Here is a 19,074-nt window from a genome sequence, read left to right on the forward strand (position 1 = left end):
ATGAATGCAGAATGATTTTACTACATCCTACTGAATTAAAATCATCCTGTTATTGTATAAAAATTGACACAATCAATGAATGATTTTCTACTTAGGGTGTGCTGAGATTGATTATCATCTCAAAACCAACTGAAAGTATGTCCGGCTGTGTCCTATATAGAAAATCATCCAGTTCCAGTTTGACACTCGGTTCGACATCTGTCATTCGTTTGAATCAGTATGGTGAAGTAGAAGTTTTGCTAGCCAGTTGTGTTTCAGAGGTTCAGATCGGAACGGAAAATATTCTTATTGTGTACAACACAAAAGGTAAGAATGGCATATATGTTGTTTGTTTGTTCATTAAAGGAACTTTAAACATGGCCAATTGATAAATTCTTATTAATTTTCATGATATTTTGCTTCGATTTTTGCCTCGCACTCACGCCGGATCCAAATAAATATGAATTTTATGTAATAAATTTAAATATATGTAGTTTGAATAAATAATTGATGAAATGGTTCAATATTTGGGTATCTTTATTGAAGTTTTATTTTCATTCAGTTCAAATTTTTACTGAAAACAAACCCACATCAAATTAAATCGAGAAAGAAATGAATATCATTCATTAATTTCCTTCTCAAAAAGTAATGAAAATCATCCTGTTTTGGGATAATCGTCATTCACATTGTTTTGATTTTGAAGGAAGCTGCATCGAATATAAACCATCCGAATCTTGTCTGATAATAGGCATGGGGCTCGAATGAAGTATTCTATTCATGGCGGGTATTTTCGTTCAGTGTACTCACAAATTGCTACCCGAATAAAAAATACAACAGAAAAAACGAACATTGTATTATAACAACAGTACTATTTAGAACCATATGTTAACAATAAACACCATTGTAAATATAAAAATACAAAAACAATATGATGTAATGTGATCAACCATACAGTGAACTGTAAATGAGATTTTTCAATTAATTGTATAGGCTGTATACATCATGCTTTCTCAGAAAGAAAAAGCAATAAGAGGGGAATGTCATAACTGAGTCGCAAAACAGTACATATTCGTCAAAATGATTTGCGGAAATTTTACGAAACAGTCGATGGCAAAATGATTTGCGGAAATTTTACGAAACAGTCGGAAATTTTACGAAACAGTGCTTTTTCTCGTCATATGTTATGAATGATTATGAAGGTAACTTGTAGACGAAAATAATGTAGGGTTAAGATGGATTGGATATGGAGAAGCACCATTTTGACAATATTATATATTTCTTGTAAATTTCGATAATTTTGACCAAAGTATATCTGCAAAAACATATAATCATTTTTATTTTTTTACTTTCCTTGTTTATTTGACATTGTGATAAATACTACAAGGTCAATTATTTGACGCAAACTTGATAATCTAGTATAGTAGCATAAGGCTACTTGCACCATTGTTTTTGTACTTTTCCATAAAAAGGCTAAAATTTACCGCCAATAGTCAGTGGTCCTTCGTTTAACTGCATAAGACAGCTATGCAAGTAGTTCATGCTTGCCTATTAATTCCGTGTGTGTAAGAAGAAATAAATACTCACAGAGCACAGCTACCGCCTGCGATTCGAACAGCAGCGTTTCCGACTTGTTGCGATGTTCCAGCAGTACACTGTGCGGCGAAGGCGGTTTTGATTTTTCCAGCACACGAAATCCTTTCGACATCGCCATGGTGCAACGAAGTTATGCGTTTACGTGTTCTGTTCGGTAGATGCAGGAATCTGTAAAATAAAAAGATTTCTTTTCAAATGCGGTAATCTCATGATAAAGCTTAACAGCTTAACAAACATGTCGATAAGATAAGACTAGTACAAACATTGCGAATTTTACGCCACATCAAAAAGCATAAGGGCTGCAGAAAATCTGTTTCCAAAAGCCACGTACCAAATGTATAGGCACCCAATAAAAAAAAAAACGAGTTAAAAGTGGCCCTCCAGTCCAGACACCAGTATCTACAGACGAGCGCCGCCGCCTCTAAGCCAATACTGTCACAGTTACCGGCAGAGAAGAAGAATCATCTCCCATTTGTTTCCTACCTTTTCTGAACTTTCTCACGATCCCAACATTTTCCCACGATAAATGGTAATTACGGCTTAGCGTCCGTGTTGCCAACATATGGAGATTTTTGCCTTTTTTCAATATATCTCAATGTAATGTAAAATAATCATTTAGAATGGTTTCACAATTAAATTAAGAACATATGAATAAGGAAACACTATACTGAACACTATATTGATGATAATAGACTGTTGGAGACGCTCTAAATGTCAACAGATAAATGCGGATTTTTTCGGTTAGCAAAGGAAGTGTCATTCCCCTTGGTTTGATTTCATTTTATATAGAATATTAAATTGACCAACTTTGGAACACGAATCAAATATGATAGACACATAAAAGTGTGTACAAAATGAGATACTAAAATAAACTTAGACATATTGAAATCAAATATAGTACACAGACTATTAAATGCACGGATAAGTTTGGTTAATAAATAATTTATTGAAGACTCTGCAGGTCTTAGAAAATCTAACATTTGTAAAAAACATATGAAAATACACACTCAAAAGTTTAAAAACATTTTATCAAGCTGCACATGATTGGCTTCACTGAATAACATCTATATCTCATAAGGCAGAGTACTGCCGTGAATCGCATATCAGTCCCATCTTTGCTGGATTTTCTATGCAAATGGGACAGATATGCGATTCACGGCAGAGTAGGACTATTAAATCGAGAACAGTAATGATTAAAACTATGCCAGCACAATATTTTAGAATTTTTTTTTTTAATTTTGATTTATCAATTAAAAAAATCATTGATCATTAAATAATCCCACAGCAAATCAAAACTTTTCAACTTGATTAACAAGGGAGAGTTTTTAATCAAAATAAAATTCCAATTCCAATTTAAATAACTTGCCATCACTTTCATCGTTCTTTTTTCTTGTTATACCGGCGCGGACCGCAATGCTCCTCCGAAAGAAGAATGTTTTGCTTTGTTCCGCTATCCTCCCATCTTCGTGGCGTTGAATCGATTCTGTTTGACCTTTTGCGCATACCTATCTACATACTTCGTGCCTATACGTATTATGACGAGAAATCTGGTTCAACAGACGCACTAACGATATTTTGGTGTTCGATATGGATTTTCACACATTCACACATAGTAGATCTTTAGTAGAAACAATGATGTACTAAGCACTTAACATCTAACAACAGAACTGTTCTACAACTGGTGTGGATATAAATTAATCATCACTTAGTAAATTCCCCCGACGCGATCGCTTGGGGTTTCTTCAGTTTGCTTCATGCTATGGTCGTTCCATGTCTAATCGACAAACTCTATTTAGGGTAAAGAATAAGCTCCTGAAGTCCTGTCTAGATTATTGTTTTAAACTTCAAAATATGATCCAATAGTACGTGTTTACTTATTTTTTTACGTTTTTAGTGGCCGTGGTTGAAAATATATAAATTTTTGATTTTTAAACCATTCGTCCCACCCCTAGCTTATAACACATACTTTGAGTGATTTTTTTCGTCGTGTAGGGTGGCTGTACCAGTTATCGCACTACCTAAGGACAATTATTTGTACAGAAATAACAAGACGACCAACTAATGTTATCGATATGATAAAAGATAGTTTAGTTTCCATACTTTACACGAAAAGTATAGAGACGAAGCTAAAACTACTTGTATTATTTATTACAGCGTATGCCAATGATAGGAACCCTGTACCAGTTATGGATACATTTTTAAACTTCGGTTCCTTTTCGCACTATTTACATGTATTCCTTATGGGACTAGATATAACTGGTACACTATGGCAAAAAAAAAGGCGCAAGGAAGTCGAAATTTTAAAGAAAATGATTTTTTCTTACCATAATTTGAGCATAATGTGGAGTTTAAATGAGTGCAACCATCTTTTGCAAACGTGATCTGTTGTTCACATTTTTTTTTGTTGATTAACATCTTTAAAGGGTGAAAATCAACTATAACGAATAATTGGTACTATAGCCATAATTGGAACATTGTCAGATAGGAAAATTTCCGAATCCCCAGTATTAATTCATAAATCCCATCTGTGTTAATTCATGTATAATACTCATCGATGGATTAGCATCGATGGTGAACATCACCCTTCTAACACTTATCTAAAGTTTTGCTGTATTTTTTGTATTGAACATATTTAATCCTTTTGTGTGATTATAAATTCTAGTCATGCATGTTCTGCTAATTATGATGGATTTGCTTTAGTTGCATGATGTCCGAAAGATTTTGAAATTATTGAGAGCTTGAGCTACTGGTCCTAAACCCTGGTAAAGGAGATTAAACTTCATTTCCCTAGCTACTCGTGGTACAAAATTGAACAAACAGCCCTCAAGGGGACGACGACTACTTCTCTCAGTTGTGTGAGATCGACCTTATTGAAAACCAGCTTCTCAGTAGTTTGCAGGGAAGGCCATGGTCCAAATTCCGAAACAGAAGCGATGCAAGTGGAATCCAAAAACGTTCGCGTGCATCTTTACTGGACCAAATCGACCCAGTGTTCTAATCGGCGGTAAATTTTTCTCGGATATAACTGTCCGCACATACCGATGCTGGGTCATTAGCCCGAATGGTCATCAGGACGAATTGAAAGTTGTTTTTACCTTTTCCAATAATTTTTGCCAAAAACTAGTTTAACAATGAAACTAGAAAGAATAGCCTATGTTTTAAAGAAGGAAAAATTTATGAATTGAATATCAGCAGTTTCAGCGCCAATGATACTAGAAAGAACAGCCTATATTTAAAAGAAGGAAAAAATCATGGGTAAAATATCAGTAGATTCAGCATATAAAGTATCTTCGTGCCTGTCACACGATACACACATGCAAAATGATCATTTGCAGAGGAAGCTCTCAGTTAATAACTGTGGAAGTGTTCATAGAACACTAAGCTTAGAAGCGGGCTTTGTCTCAGTGGGGACGTAACTAACGTAACGTAATCGCTATGCATGCGCTCAAAACTTTCGACGTTATTGCTACGCGTCGAAGTCGAACGCCGCCGCTCAACATCGAGCAGCTGCGTAACGTAGAAGTGGCTCAGCAGTTAGCAGTGGCCCTACCAACGGAAGAGCACCTTGACGCAGCTACATTTGCAGATTGCTGGAGGGACATGAGAGAATGTTGCAGCACCGTACGAGGGCAAATGAGGCACGTTATAAACAGTGGAGGAGGTTGGCCGGTTGAAAACAACAAAGCCGTTGGAGCAGATCAACTATGTACCAAGCAAGCTTGCTTCTAAAATACGGTGGAGAAGTACTGGCGATTACACTACTGAGCACTGCATGCAAGATACTCTCTCAAATTTTATGCCGCCGTCTAGCACCGATTGCAAAAGAGTTCGTGGGGCAATATCAGGCTAGATTCATGGGTGAACGCGCTAGAACGGATCAGATATTTGGCATCCGCCAGGTGTTGCAGAAATGCCGCGAATACAATGTGTCCACACATCACTTGTTCATCAATTTCAAATCGGCGTATGATACAATCGATCGAGAACAGCAATGGCAGATTATGCACAAATACGGATTCCCGGATAAACTGATACGATTAATCCAGGCGACAATGAATCGAGTGATGTGCGTAGTTCGAGTATCAGGGACAGTCTCGAGTCCCTTCGAATCTCGCAGAGGGTTACGGCAAGGTGATGGTCTTTCGTGCTTGCTGTTCAACATTGCGTTAGAGGGTGTAATAAGGAGAGCGGAGATTAACACGAGTGGTACGATTTTCACGAAGTCCGTTCAGCTGCTTGGTTTCGCTGATGATATTGATATTATTGCTCGTAAATTTGAGACGATGGCGGAAACGTACATCCGACTAAAGAGTGAAGCCAGGCGAATCGGATTAGTCATTAATGTGTCGAAGACAAAGTACATGATGGCAAAGGGCTCCAGGGAGGAATCACCGCGCCCGCCACCCCGAATTTCTATCGACGGTGATGAAATCGAGGCGGTTGAAGAATTCGTGTAGTTGGGCTCACTGGTGACCGCCGACAACGACACCAGCAGAGAAATTCAGAGGCGCATTGTGGCAGGAAATCGTGCTTACTTTGGACTCCGCAAAACTCTACGATCGAATAAAGTTCGCCGTAACACGAAGTTAACTATCTACAAACCGCTGATTAGACCGGTCGTCCTCTATGGGCACGAAACATGGACCCTACGTGCAGAGGACCAACGCGCCCTTGGAGTTTTCGAACGGAAGGTGTTGCGTACCATCTACGGCGGAGGGCAGATGGAAGACAGGACTTGGAGAAGGCGAATGAACCACGAGCTGCATCAGCTGCTAAGAGAACCAACCATCGTTCATACCGCGAAAATCGAGAGGCTACGGTGGGCGGGTCACGTCATCAGGATGTCGGATAGCAACCCGACTAAAATGGTTCTTGAGAGTCATCCGACCGGTACAAGAAGACGTGGAGCGCAGCGAGCTAGGTGGGTCGACCAAGTGGAGGACGATCTGCGGACCCTACGCAGAGTGCGGAACTGGAAACAAACAGCCATGGACCGAGTGGAATGGAGACGGCTACTATGTACAGCAGAGGCCACCCCGGCCTTAGCCTGATTGGTAGGTAAGATAAGTACACTCTAAAAATCAGGAAAATACAATCAGGAAGTTTACTTCATAATTCCACAAACCACCTTGGACACGAATGCCAACTTATTTGGTAAAGTGTCATTAATAAATGATCGAAATCGGAATGATTCCGATAAAAATTGCAAAAAAATATTTGGATCACTGAGTGAAATGCGATGAACAACTACGGGGAAGTCTGAAAAAGCTCTGAAAGAAATCACGGGAAGAACTTCATGAGAAATATCAGCAAAAGCTCCTGTAGAAATCCCAAAAGGTACAACAAAAAAATTAGGAGAAAGTTCAGGATAAATGCTGAAAAACTCTGAGATATCCAGGGATCAACGCTGAAAGGACGTAGCAGGAGAAACTCCGAGAAAAATCTCAGGAGAAACTAAAAAAACATCCCGCACGAACCTTTGAGAAATATTTCAGCTGAAACACCTATAGAGTAAAACTCTGCGGAAAGCTCACGGAAATTTCTTTCCGGATGTTGAAAAACAAACTTCGAAAAAATTGCAGGAAATTGCAGGAGAAACATCGAAAAACAATCTGCCAGGAGCTCTTGCAGAAAGTTCGTGAAAAATTCCTCAAGTAATCCTCGCAGGAGCTTTAGTAGAAATCACACAAATAACTCCTGCAGCAACTCCGGAAGAAATCCCGAGAAGATATACTGGATATACTGGAGATATTTCATGAGAAACACTGGAAGGAATCGCGAAAATTTTTATAAGAGGAATTCTGAGAGAAATTTTAGAAGAAACTCATGTGAAAACACCTGCGATATAGGGTAACCAATATAATTTGGACCCCCATATATTTTGGACCCCCTGTGTCCTTTTATCACAACTTACACAGGTTTAGTGATGAGATGACAGAAATTTTTAGAATCATTCGCTAAATAAGATCGCTCTGCACGGGCAGCAATCATTTCCTCACTGGAAATATCCTTATTTGCCTTGAAATTATTTTTTGCCAATCTCATCATCCTTGCGAGTGGCGCATCATGTTTACAAAAAGATATGGCGGTGCTGAGGAAACTTGCGAATGTAAACAAAAACGTTTATCATTCTAGCGCATTAAATTCGCAAAGTACGTCTAATCAGCCTTTGTCAATCAAGTAATTGGGATGTGATCCAGCATATTCAAGCGGCAAATTCTTCCAAAATAGTTTCAAACGAGTTTAAACATCGGGTGTCCAAAATATATACTGAAGAGGGTCCAAAATATATTGAGGTGTCCAAAACAGTGAAAACTGATGCTTCAAAAATCAGTTATTTTCATCAAATTTTCAGCCAGAAATGTCCTTGTGGGTATTTTTAACGGACAGTGAAGGTTTTTACGAACATACTAACATCATCATTATGTGTAAATACCCTCTGAATCTGTTTGATTTTGAAATAAATTCAAAACAAAGTCCTCTAGGGGTCCAAAATTCGACCGTTACCCTATCGTGAGAGACTCTTGTGTATTGTGTCCATTGTGCCTTGCAAGATAAATCCGCGAAACGCGTTTGTCTTCTTCTTTTCCATCCAGTTGCAAAAATATGACCGCACCACTATGAGCGACCTGATGGTCAGAAATTCTACATGCGGCGCTTATATCAAATCCACATGAGGCTGCGGCGATATGGCCGCGAGGAGATGCACGCGATACAGACGCAATGTGGAAATGGAAAAGATGAAGCCGTATCCCCCTGCAGCATCACTAAATAACATCCCGATTATTAAACACAAAGCCGACGAGGTGATGCGTATGCATATAAAGGAATCAAGGTCGCGATAAACAGTATTTCGATTTCTGGCCACCTGAGTTGCCATTGTGTTAACTTATGTTTTGATATGAACGGCCTGAAGGCTGCTGCGATGCTGCTGGGTGGGTGACAGTATCTGTTCGATTTTGACATTGCGTCTGTATCGCGGGTATCTCCTCGCGGGCATATCGCCGCCGCCCAATGTGGATTTATTATGAACGCCGCAATAGATTTATAAATTTATGATGCCGAATCTCGGTTCACGTATGCCGAGATTTGCACTGCCGAGTAGTCAGCTAAATGTTTTCATGAGTTTCCCACCTTATAAATGCCGAGAATCAGTATGACATGCCTCGTTGCCAAGCTACCTACCAGTTTGTTAGCTGAGTCTCGGTTAAAATTCAGAAACCGAGATTCGCACATCCGAGCTCGGTGAATAAAACTAAGTGTGTAGAAATTAATCATGGAAGAAATCCCGCAAAATTTTCTTTGGGCATAAAGCAGGGACAATCTCGGGAAAATTCCCCGGGGTAATCTGGGAGCAATACTGAAAGAAATTGTGGAAAAAATAGTATGATTCTCGTGAAATACTGCATCAGAAATCGATCGGAATTCAGGAACCTCGGAAGATTCTCAAGGAAAGAAAACGTTCGAATCTTGGTAAAATTCCAGTAGAGGTCCGGAAGAATCTTCAGGAGTTCAAAACAGAATATGGGTAGTACGCAGATCACAAGAAATTTCTTGGCCTATCTCGATGCGTAGGAAATTCAGGCAAGAATCGCTCAAAAAATAAAAAAAGCGTCGCTTTATTCCGGATCCTAGTACAGAGCTGAAACTTGAAATCAAATGGGGCTTGCTGTGTTAAATTTCTTGACCATTCCGGTCACGGAAAAATAATGCACTGAACGAAAATTACTTGAGCGATTCCATTTGAAGTGCATACCTCGCAATACCAAGAAAAATGACATGTAAAAATGCGAAGGAATCCAGAGAGAAATCTTGGAGAAATCCTAGGAGACATTACAAGAGGTTGTTGTATAGACTACAGCATAATGATCTTAGATGGCAATGAGCTACGATCAATATCATAGAAGGCTTTGGTTATAGATGAATGACGAAAAAATAGAATGAATTCAGTTCTTCAACGAACGTAAAGAATTAAAAACGGAAAAAGAAGCTTGTGAAGATTGCTGCATTAACGTCCAGTTACAACAGAGATGTTTCAAAAGAAGTTAACCCTTTCCCGCCCATGGTGTCTGTAGAGCACCATATTTTTCAACCCTTGTATCTCTGAAACTAATGAAGTTTTTTGAATGTTTTAAATTGTAAATCATGATTTCACATGTTGTTCTCTTTCTAAAAGCATTACACTAAGTATGCGCATCACTGGCGTAGCCACGGGGGGGGGGTTTAGGGTTAAAAACCCCCCCAGAGCCAAACTTTCTAGAACAAATTTCCAGTATAAAACGCTTTGTGATGAAAAAATTTTTCGGCTGCGCCGCTATTTTTCACCTACGGCTCAAATTCATTGTATATATTTACAAAATGTGAGTGTCAAGTAAAAAACAGTATTATTGAACATCGAAAACCCCTCCCAGAGCAAATTTCTGGCTACGCCACTGATGCGCATACAAATGCAATGTTTTTGTCAAAAAAAAGTTTTTATGAAAAGCTATTTTTTCGACCAAAAAAATAATGACCAACTTTGACGTGTTGACTAATGGCATAGTTATCCTCATGGGTTGAAATAAAAATAGTTCCCTAACAGATTTACTATTTATTTGTATAGTCATACGTTAAAAAGAACTGAAATGTGTATTTAAACCCTTAATTTGATACAATATGAATGGTGCATATATGCACCACTGCGCATATGGCATGCAAAAAATAAGCAATTTTCCAATGTAATCATTGTTTGCACTATTCTAGAAATCTGGTGGCATTAAAGTTCGAAGTTTTTGAGAACAACTTGTATCGAATTGTAATGAATTTGTATAAAACTGGTTCGGAAATTGATTTTCTTGGATTTCATGAAATAAAGTTCTCCAAATGCCTGGTGGTGCTCCAGAGCACCACCTCATATTTGAGTTGTAATAGCCTTAAACGATAATTTTGGCATAGAAAATAAGATTTTGTTCTACCATTTTTAGCAAAAATAATAAAAACTATTTTTAAACACTAAGGGCCGATTTCTTCACCTACCCGGCTTAACGACGTAAGCCTGGTTTATCTTAAACCACACTTAAAGTTAAGCCAAATTCTTAAGCCAGGTTTAAATATTTGCATTTCTTCACACCGGTTTAGCAAAAAAAGGCGACGGGTTACGCTAAGCCAAGCTTAACGAAATTTCCCATATCATTCCAGTGACTTTCCAATGGAAACGTCATTTTAAGCCGCCGATATTTTGAAATGCCCGTTATATGCAGTATGGAGTAACAACAACAAAACATCCGCTGAAATTTTAGCAGGAAAAGCGGAATCGCTCGGTAATTTTTTCGGATACAGAAGGAAATTAACAATAATGATCTACCTAGACTGTTGATGTTTTACCCAACGCTAGTATCGATGATCTACGATTTAGTACCTATTACATATGATCGTTCCACAACATTTGGTGTTCAAATTTGCCTCTCATTATACAAAGTTGGAGTGCCACATTGCAGAAAAAGCGTTGCAATGTTGATTTTATGTTGTGATATCCATAATCGCCTTCGAATAAAGTTGCATTTCGATAGTGAGTTTTTGAAAATGTGTTTGTCGTGAGATGCTCCAGAGTTCAGACCATTTTCGAATATGTTTAAAATTATGAACTGTGCACATTCAATGAAAGCCACAGCGAAGTTCAAGTTACACTAGAAACTGAAATCCCTTAATAGAAACAGTTTATTCTACCTTTATTCCATTCGTTGGTGTTTTTAATACTTTATTTTAAAAATGTTTAGGTGCCGCTCACAACGCTCAATAGGAAAAACTGTACTGATTAAGGGACAAGAATTAGCCAAAACAACAACACAGTTTTCTAAAGTTTTGCTCAAACATCATCAAATTAGGCAAGGAACCATAATACCCACGCTTTTTGCACGATTTCCTTGCAGAAACGGAGAATCCACCTTCTCACCATACAAAACTTCAGCTGATTACTACAAATCTAGTACTTCACCGATAGTGTCCTATTAATATTCATCATGAAAAAATGGGATTAAATGTGCGCTTTAAAAATCGAGTTTTGCAACGAGTTGCAAAACACTTTTGCAATGAAAAACAAATCACTAGAATATGATCATTTCTATCAGTACCATCATGCTTCGCGGTGGTTCGATGGGAACAGTCATGTCTTCTATCATGCTAGACACTAAATTTTGATCAAGCAAGCTGTACCATAACCGTGACAATTTTGCAAGCTCTTGCCGTGACAACTCGGGTTGTGGATCAAACAATTGCATTATTATTCATAATACAACCGAAATCAGTTGCATTATGAATCATATTGCAATTGTTTGGTATAGTACGATAAACTAGTCCGTTGTGATACGGCAAGTATAAATAAAATTTCATAGTGTTGAGTTGCAAAAAGATATTTAAAATCCACTTGCGTCGTATTTTTGGCAGGTTTGTTCTCTTCGTCACGGAAGGTTTTTAAAAACCTATTGAACTCAAAGTTGGCCTCAAATTGGTAAGCTGAATGATATGGAAATGTATCAGGCCGACAAAAAACTACCACGACGAAGAGGAAAAACCTGCCAATAATATCCAACGTCACCCTATTAGGTATTCAAAATAAGTCATGTTTAGAAGTAAACCACGAATAAAACTTTTTATATTTAGAATTGTGAGCCAAAATGTTGAATATTCGATGGGCTAAACGTGCTTTGAACTAAGTTTTTATAAAAAATCAGTGTATAAAAAGGTATTAGAAGATTTTTTTTTGAGTGTCATCCTAAGTTTGTTTGTAAAAAAAAAAAAATATTATCTCTTGAACCATAAGAGACGAAAATGTTTATTGTGACCTGAAGTTATGGAAGGACCGGGTTAAAATAAATAGAAACTTCAATGCAAACGTACTTTTGACTTTCAAATCAGTATGACAGTATGAAGGCTTTCAATCTAATGTAAAAACTTGTTTGTCCCAAACCCGATGTGAATATTTTATATTGACGACCCGCCGGCTATAGATTATCATTTTTTTTATCATCGTCTCCATCCGTAACCAAACGTTTTACAATTTTATCGTTCATAAGTGTACATGTTTCTTAAAAAATATTTTCTGCCGTTTAAAAAAAATATTTATGAAGCAGGTGAAGAAACCCAAACTCTGCAATTTGCGGTTTAAGCCTGGCTTAGCGCTGCTAAGCCACCTCAGAGCACCGCCTCAAATAAGCCACACTTAACGTAAACCGTAGCTTTATTAAACCGGGTTTAGTGGTTAAGCCGAGGTGAAGAAATTGAAAAAAAAGTTAAGCCCGGCTTAAAATGTTGCTAAGCCTGGTTTAAAATTTAAGCCCGGGTGAAGAAATCGGCCCTAAGGGGCGATTTCTTCACCCTGGCTTAAGCGCAGAGCCGTAGCGTGGGGTTGGCCAGGTTGGCCCCCGCCAAGGGCGCCAACCTCAGAACGGCGCCGAAAAGGCCTAAGGCTAGAAGAAAACTGGATGATGCTAATTATAATTATTATGTTTTATAAAGAACACTTTACCAGATGAGTTGACATTCGTGTTCAATCGGATGTTGCTTATGTTTTCTGGAATGTTGTCAAGATTTCACTGTTTATAATATTTGAGATTGATAATATGTTTTTTTCTTCATTTTTTCAGTATTCTCAAAAACTCAGATTCCTCTAGTTTATTCTAAGCATTTACCATGATATGAGCAGGAAGTTTATCTACTATTTTATTTTGAGAAACCATTTTCAAAATTCTAGTTTCTTTCTAAAAATTCCTAAACATTCTCACTGGGGATGTTTTGAGATTACTTCCGAGGGTTTTCTTCGCATTCATTGAAGCATTTATTTTATTCCTTTAGAAATTCAGGAAGTTATCTAGAATGTTTTTCAGGAATAAGTCAAACGATTCCTCCTGATATTTCTCTAAAAATTTTATTCGATAATTTTACCTTAGTTGTGTCAGAGTTTCAGCAGATATTCTTACAAAAAATCTTTCAGTGATAAATTTGTAAATTTTCTTGAAGGATAGCCTCAGAAATTCCTCCTACTTCTATTTCACATTTTTTCCTGGGTTTCTCCTGGAAAATCTTAAAAAAAGGTTCTTTATAAATTTTCCAGAATTGTCTTCAGAAATCTTCCTAAGAAGATTCCTGCAAAAATATCTACAAGGTTAACTTTGAAACCCTTCAGTAATTTGTACAGAAAACCCTGCAGAGATTCCTTTCGAAATTCCTGTAGGGATTTCTTCAGCAATGCCTTTAAGCATTCGTTCAGAAATTCTTCCTGTTATTTTTTTTAGAAAATATTTCATAGATTTCATTAGTAAATAATTTGACCAAATATTTTTTCAAAAAGTGTTCTATAGATTCCTTCAGAAAAAAGGCAACGACAACATTAGAGCTTGGAAAATCTTCAAAAATTGTTCCATGTTCACTAGAGATCCAAACATTTCTGGTAGAATTTCCATGGAAAACATTTTATGAATTTCATAATAAATTCCTTCAGAAAACCGTAAATATAGAATTTCTTCAGACATCACTAGGTTTTCCGTTTGAAAATCTACCATTGATTTGTAACAAAATTTCTTTAAAGAATTCGATTGAAAGCTTCCATGGATTCCTTCAAAAATTTCTCTGGGATTTCTTCATAAAATTTTCTACGGATTTTTTGTAGAAAATCCTCAAGAGATTCTTTAAGAAACTTTTACCGGGATTCCTTCAAAAATTTCAGCAGTATTTCCGAAATTCTTCCAGGGGTTCTCCACGAATTCCTACAGGCATTCCTTCATGTATTTCTTTACAAACTACTACAGAAATTCCTGTAAGAATTATTACATGAATTCCATTGGAAATTCTTGCTGAAATGTCTCCTGGATTTTCAGATGAACCGGATATTCCAGCAGAATTCCTTCAGAGATTCCTGCATAATTTTGTTTAGTAATACCAGCAGGAATTATTGCACAGATTCCAACAAAAGCTCATATAGAAATTTCTTCGGGAATACCTCGAGAGCAGAACCAGCTGTATAGCAGTTTCTTAAGCTAAACCTTGCTTTAGAGTGGTATATTGCATCCTACAGCAAAAATGTATGTTGGGTTATCTTGCCTATAGCTTGTCTAATGATTAATGAAAAGTTTGTCACAGATCTTCTGTGAAATATTGTAATTAAACTTCAGAAGATCTGTTTAAGTTAATGGAAAAAATCTGGTAAAACAAATTGAGCTAATCGCCGAAAATTTGTAAAATAAATCGTTTGAGTTTTCCTGAAAACCCTTGAAAATCAATCGAATATATTTTTTAAACATCATTCAGTTGAACGAAAAACCCAGGAAAGAAAAAAATCTGTAAGATACAGGGTGCGGCAGAAAAAAAAATGCGAAAAGTTCAAGACACTATTACACGCTAAATATGGGATATATATGACTATTTTTTCATGACAGTGTATCAGTCAATTTCTATATTCTAGCACTGGAAAATAAAAATGAACACATTTGATGTTTAACATGTGATAATGTAGGCCTAATAAGCGGATATCAATAAACTGCGCGCCCAATGGTCATTAAACAAGATGACTATAACAGTAACAAAATTAGCTCAAATTCGATGAACAACCAGACCACACTGATCCAGAGCCATGTAGTTTCACATAGCAGATGAAATAAGTCCATATATTTGATGATATTGTAGAGAAAATCAAAAATTTTGTTTTATCAGATGCGAAATTTAGCGACCTGTGCGATTTTCTGCGGTTTGAAAATTCTGGTTGTCTTCATCTTCAGGCGCCGCCCTGTAAAGGTTAGTGACCAAAATGGGAAATTTTTTAATTAACTTTTCAGAAAACTAGCCTATTATAGATCATGGAACGTTGAAACATAGATTGGTTAATGTCAAATAGACGAAAATGAGGTTTGAAGTTGAAAAACACTTTCGCATTTTTTCCTGCCGCATACTGTATCTTGAAGAAATGTATTCATCATTTATGTCATTTCTTATTATTATGTTGGTCTTAGTGAAATTCTTGAAATACAAAATATGTTTGCACTTATATTCGTACAAGAGAAATAAATTTTGGAATAAAATTAGGTGTCATCCATTGAACAATAAAAGAAAAACACGAATGAAAAGTACTCTAAAATAATAAAAAATCGAGGGACAACTTGTTTTTTCGAAACACCAAAACCCAACTTTTAAACATTAAAAAAAAATTAATAACTACAATGCTTTTAAAAATCACAATCACCAATTGTCGTGGGGCGCCAATCTGTATGCTTGCCAAGGGCGCCATGGGACTACGCTACGGCTCTGCTTAAGCGTTAAGCCAGGGTGAAGAAATCATTTTCATTTTTTCATTTTTCATTTTGCAGCATTCCCCCCCCAATGAGAGCGCAAGTCAGTCCAAAGCCGATGATAAGGAGGGGTAATGGCTGAACAGTCTTTGCTGACCACATAAACGCCATGGGATAGGAAAAGGGTATTTTGGTGTGGGATTAGGGTGTTGGTGTAGACTTGACGATATCAATGCTGTTCAGATGCAAAATAATTTTAAGGCTCAATAGTGAATCGCATACCTTCCAAAACCAAAAAACAATAATTCACAAAATACCAAGCAAGTCATAGAAAGAAAAAGTGCCCGATTATTTATTTTGTCAATTATAACAAACGGAAACTTCTATCCTCTCCGACTCGCCAGTCACCCCGGAAAAAATGTCCCTTCAGTTCTGGAAAATATATTATCCCCAATTAAGCCTTCAATCGAATTGTCCGCGTGGTCTTGTAGTACCCCTGCTAGGTAAGAATCAGTCATTGCCATACATATTAAATGCTAGACATGACCCCATGGATAGCATTTGCATATGTAAAAGCTTTGCTGATGTGACTTTCCTATTAGGCAATTCTCTTATCTCATGTTTGTCTTCAAAACCTTATCAAGCTTAGAAAATTGAAGTTGATAAACAATACATTACAAGGTTCGAATTCCCATAGAATGAGATCATTCATTCGCACTACAACACCATAGGAGATAATACCACATTGGCTGATTACAGTACAAATGTAAAAAATCTCCCTTTTCCCCCTATCCGCAACCCGGGGACGCGCCCTGTTGGATTTCGAAAGCCTCGGAGAATATTACAAACTTTCAATGGCATTCCCATAAACTAACCCACATTGCCCATTCAGGGGTCTGACTGGGCTTATTACCCTCCCTCAGTTTGTAATATTCTCTCCAACTTGGAATTATATTTTCCCGGCACATAAATGACTTCGGCAAATGTTCGATATACTATGCAGCGTCATGATCAGTATAACTATATCAGATGACTTGAAGATCTGATTCTTACAGAATTGTTTGCCATTGATTATACATTCAGCTATTCCAATCATTACTGCAAAGGCCATCGACCACATGCCTGAAATCAAAGCTTCCTGGAAGATATAATCCAAGCCCAGGGTATATAAGATATAAGAAAGTTGAATTCTAGGCAAATAAATTAAATTGAATTCCCTGAGTAATCCAGGTTTTTTCCTGTAAGTAAAATTCCCTGAGGATTCCAGGTTTTTCCAGACGGTAGACACCCTGTTTTCTATTTCCTAGCATTCCCCAGCATTCCCGGGTGGGACAAAAAAATTGCAATATAATTTTGAAATTTATCCTCTATCAAAAGATTTTTTGAATAAAAAACTATGCCGTATGACATTCAAATTATTTTTCTTGAGTAAATAACATCATTTCAAGATTCTGTATCTTCTAATTTTTACGTTTTTCCCCAGTACCTATGTTTCATCCGTTTTATCTTACCCCAACCGTTTTAACTTGCCCCGGTGTATCTTTAATTTACAAAAAATAATTCTATAGCTTAACAAATTCCAAAATTACATGATATTTACAGTTGTTTTTTTTTCGACATGTATTCCGTTTAAGTCTATGGTTAACAATTCAAGATTGGCAATAAATTGCATACACAACTTTACATGCTATTTAGTTATACTTATTCATTTTCCCGTATGGATTTATTTTCGTTTCAATTAATTTCAGTTGCATCATGCAACAATGTGGAAAAGTAGGTCATAATGATACTGAAACGAATTATTGATATTTGACATTAAGGTACGCCCACCGAAACAAAAATGGAAATTGTACACTAACAATGACATACAAGTGTTATCAAGATGCAATTAATTATTGTTTTAAATTAGGTGGGTGTGAGTTTGCATGTGCATTTCGCATGGAACAACCCTACTGACCTTTCGTTTTCGTTGCGGTTGTATCCTTTTTCTTCCTTGGTTGTCTTTGTTGTTGTTGGAATCGACTAAACGCCCCCGCGCGGCTAACACTTCCAGCAACTTCTTCTCTGTATCGTAGACGGGAAGAAAATTCCACCGAAAGGGCGTTCGCGTTAATTCACCCTGCGTTGTTTTCCGGATATGAAGCAGCTCTCGCTTCGCTTGGTTCGCTGACCGTATGGAACGATATATTATCCAAGCGCAGCGAACGAAAACAAGAGTGAAATCCTCCTCAGCGATGCTGAAAATCCACTGCAGTGACGTAAGAGTAGCCCTATTTTTGCCTCGCTCGGTTTTCCTTTTTGATTTTTCCTGCAGTCGCAGTGTTTTTCGCATTGAGCAAAAAGGGTTTTATCTTCGCGACATCATCTTCGCTCACTTATATTTCGCTTCACTTGAAACTCTCCCACCCGCAGAATATACACAAGCGTAATCAAATTTCCGATAATCACTGCATCGCGTCCGAATTTGTAAATATTTTCACTTCGCGAATCCGATCCGATGCATTTCGTGCGCGTTTGATTGAAAAATCGATCGAACTTTGCTGATTCGTTTTCGAGTCAGCTTTCTGTTGTGTGTTGGGTGAGGGGAGGGAGGGGAATTTTATGCTGCGGGGCTGCAAAGTGACATTGACAGTGCTTTGTTTTGGCGTAACGGATTTCCAACAGTGAGCAATCCCTCTGTTTGGCTGCGTGCTGTCATTTTTTAAACCCAGCTGGGCACATTCCACAGTGGGTGATTTTATCGCCCAAAATTGGTTTCTTTAGGAGTCGATGCTCACGGGCGGCGCGTCCACGCAGCGCTCACGCAAGTGCGATAAGGGTTCGTTCAAATATTACGTAACGCTAAGAGGGGAAGGAGGGGGTCTAGCGATGTGTTACGCTTTATACAAAATTTCAAATTTTCCCTTACAAAATTTGTTACGTGGGGGTGAGAGGGGCTTGTTCACAAATGTCATAACGCTGGAGGGGGTGGGTGGGTGTCTGTCGAGGGGCGGATCACTTCCAAAACAATTGAAAATGCGTTTGATGGAAATGCGTTACAAAATGCTTCAATGCGTTGAAAAGTGCATGTGAAAATGTAATGCGTTGAAAAATGCGCCAAAATATCCAATGCATTGAAAAATGCACAGGAATGCATGACGAATTTTTGGAGTTTTAATACATAATTTGTTGAAAAATACGCCAATGCGTAGGAAAATGCGTGTTATTTATCAATGCGTATAAAAATGCGAGCATTCCACCAATGCGC

The 19,074-nt window shown here is 37.5% G+C and overlaps 1 protein-coding gene across 4 annotated transcripts in view; it reads right to left on the reverse strand.

The window, feature by feature from the left end:
- LOC109424496 (synaptojanin-1) overlaps positions 1 to 18,408 on the reverse strand; it is a 26,264-nt gene extending 7,856 nt beyond the window's left edge. Inside the window, exons 1-2 of one of the 4 annotated variants that reach the window (XM_062860437.1) lie at positions 17,785 to 18,408; positions 1,564 to 1,740 (exon numbers count right to left, since the gene is read on the reverse strand). In XM_062860437.1, coding sequence (XP_062716421.1) covers positions 1,564 to 1,690 — 127 coding nt within the window. In that variant the 5' untranslated portion in view covers positions 1,691 to 1,740; positions 17,785 to 18,408. Of the gene's footprint in view, positions 1 to 1,563; positions 1,741 to 1,903; positions 2,153 to 3,077; positions 3,313 to 17,784 lie in introns of those variants that run through there. The other 3 variants (XM_062860438.1, XM_029877355.2, XM_019699657.3) reach the window with 3 other exon arrangements.
- Positions 18,409 to 19,074: the final 666 nt, after the last annotated feature.

This window comes from Aedes albopictus, chromosome 3 (assembly GCF_035046485.1).
Source record: "Aedes albopictus strain Foshan chromosome 3, AalbF5, whole genome shotgun sequence".
In the NCBI taxonomy this organism is placed as follows: Eukaryota; Metazoa; Arthropoda; class Insecta; order Diptera; family Culicidae; genus Aedes; species Aedes albopictus.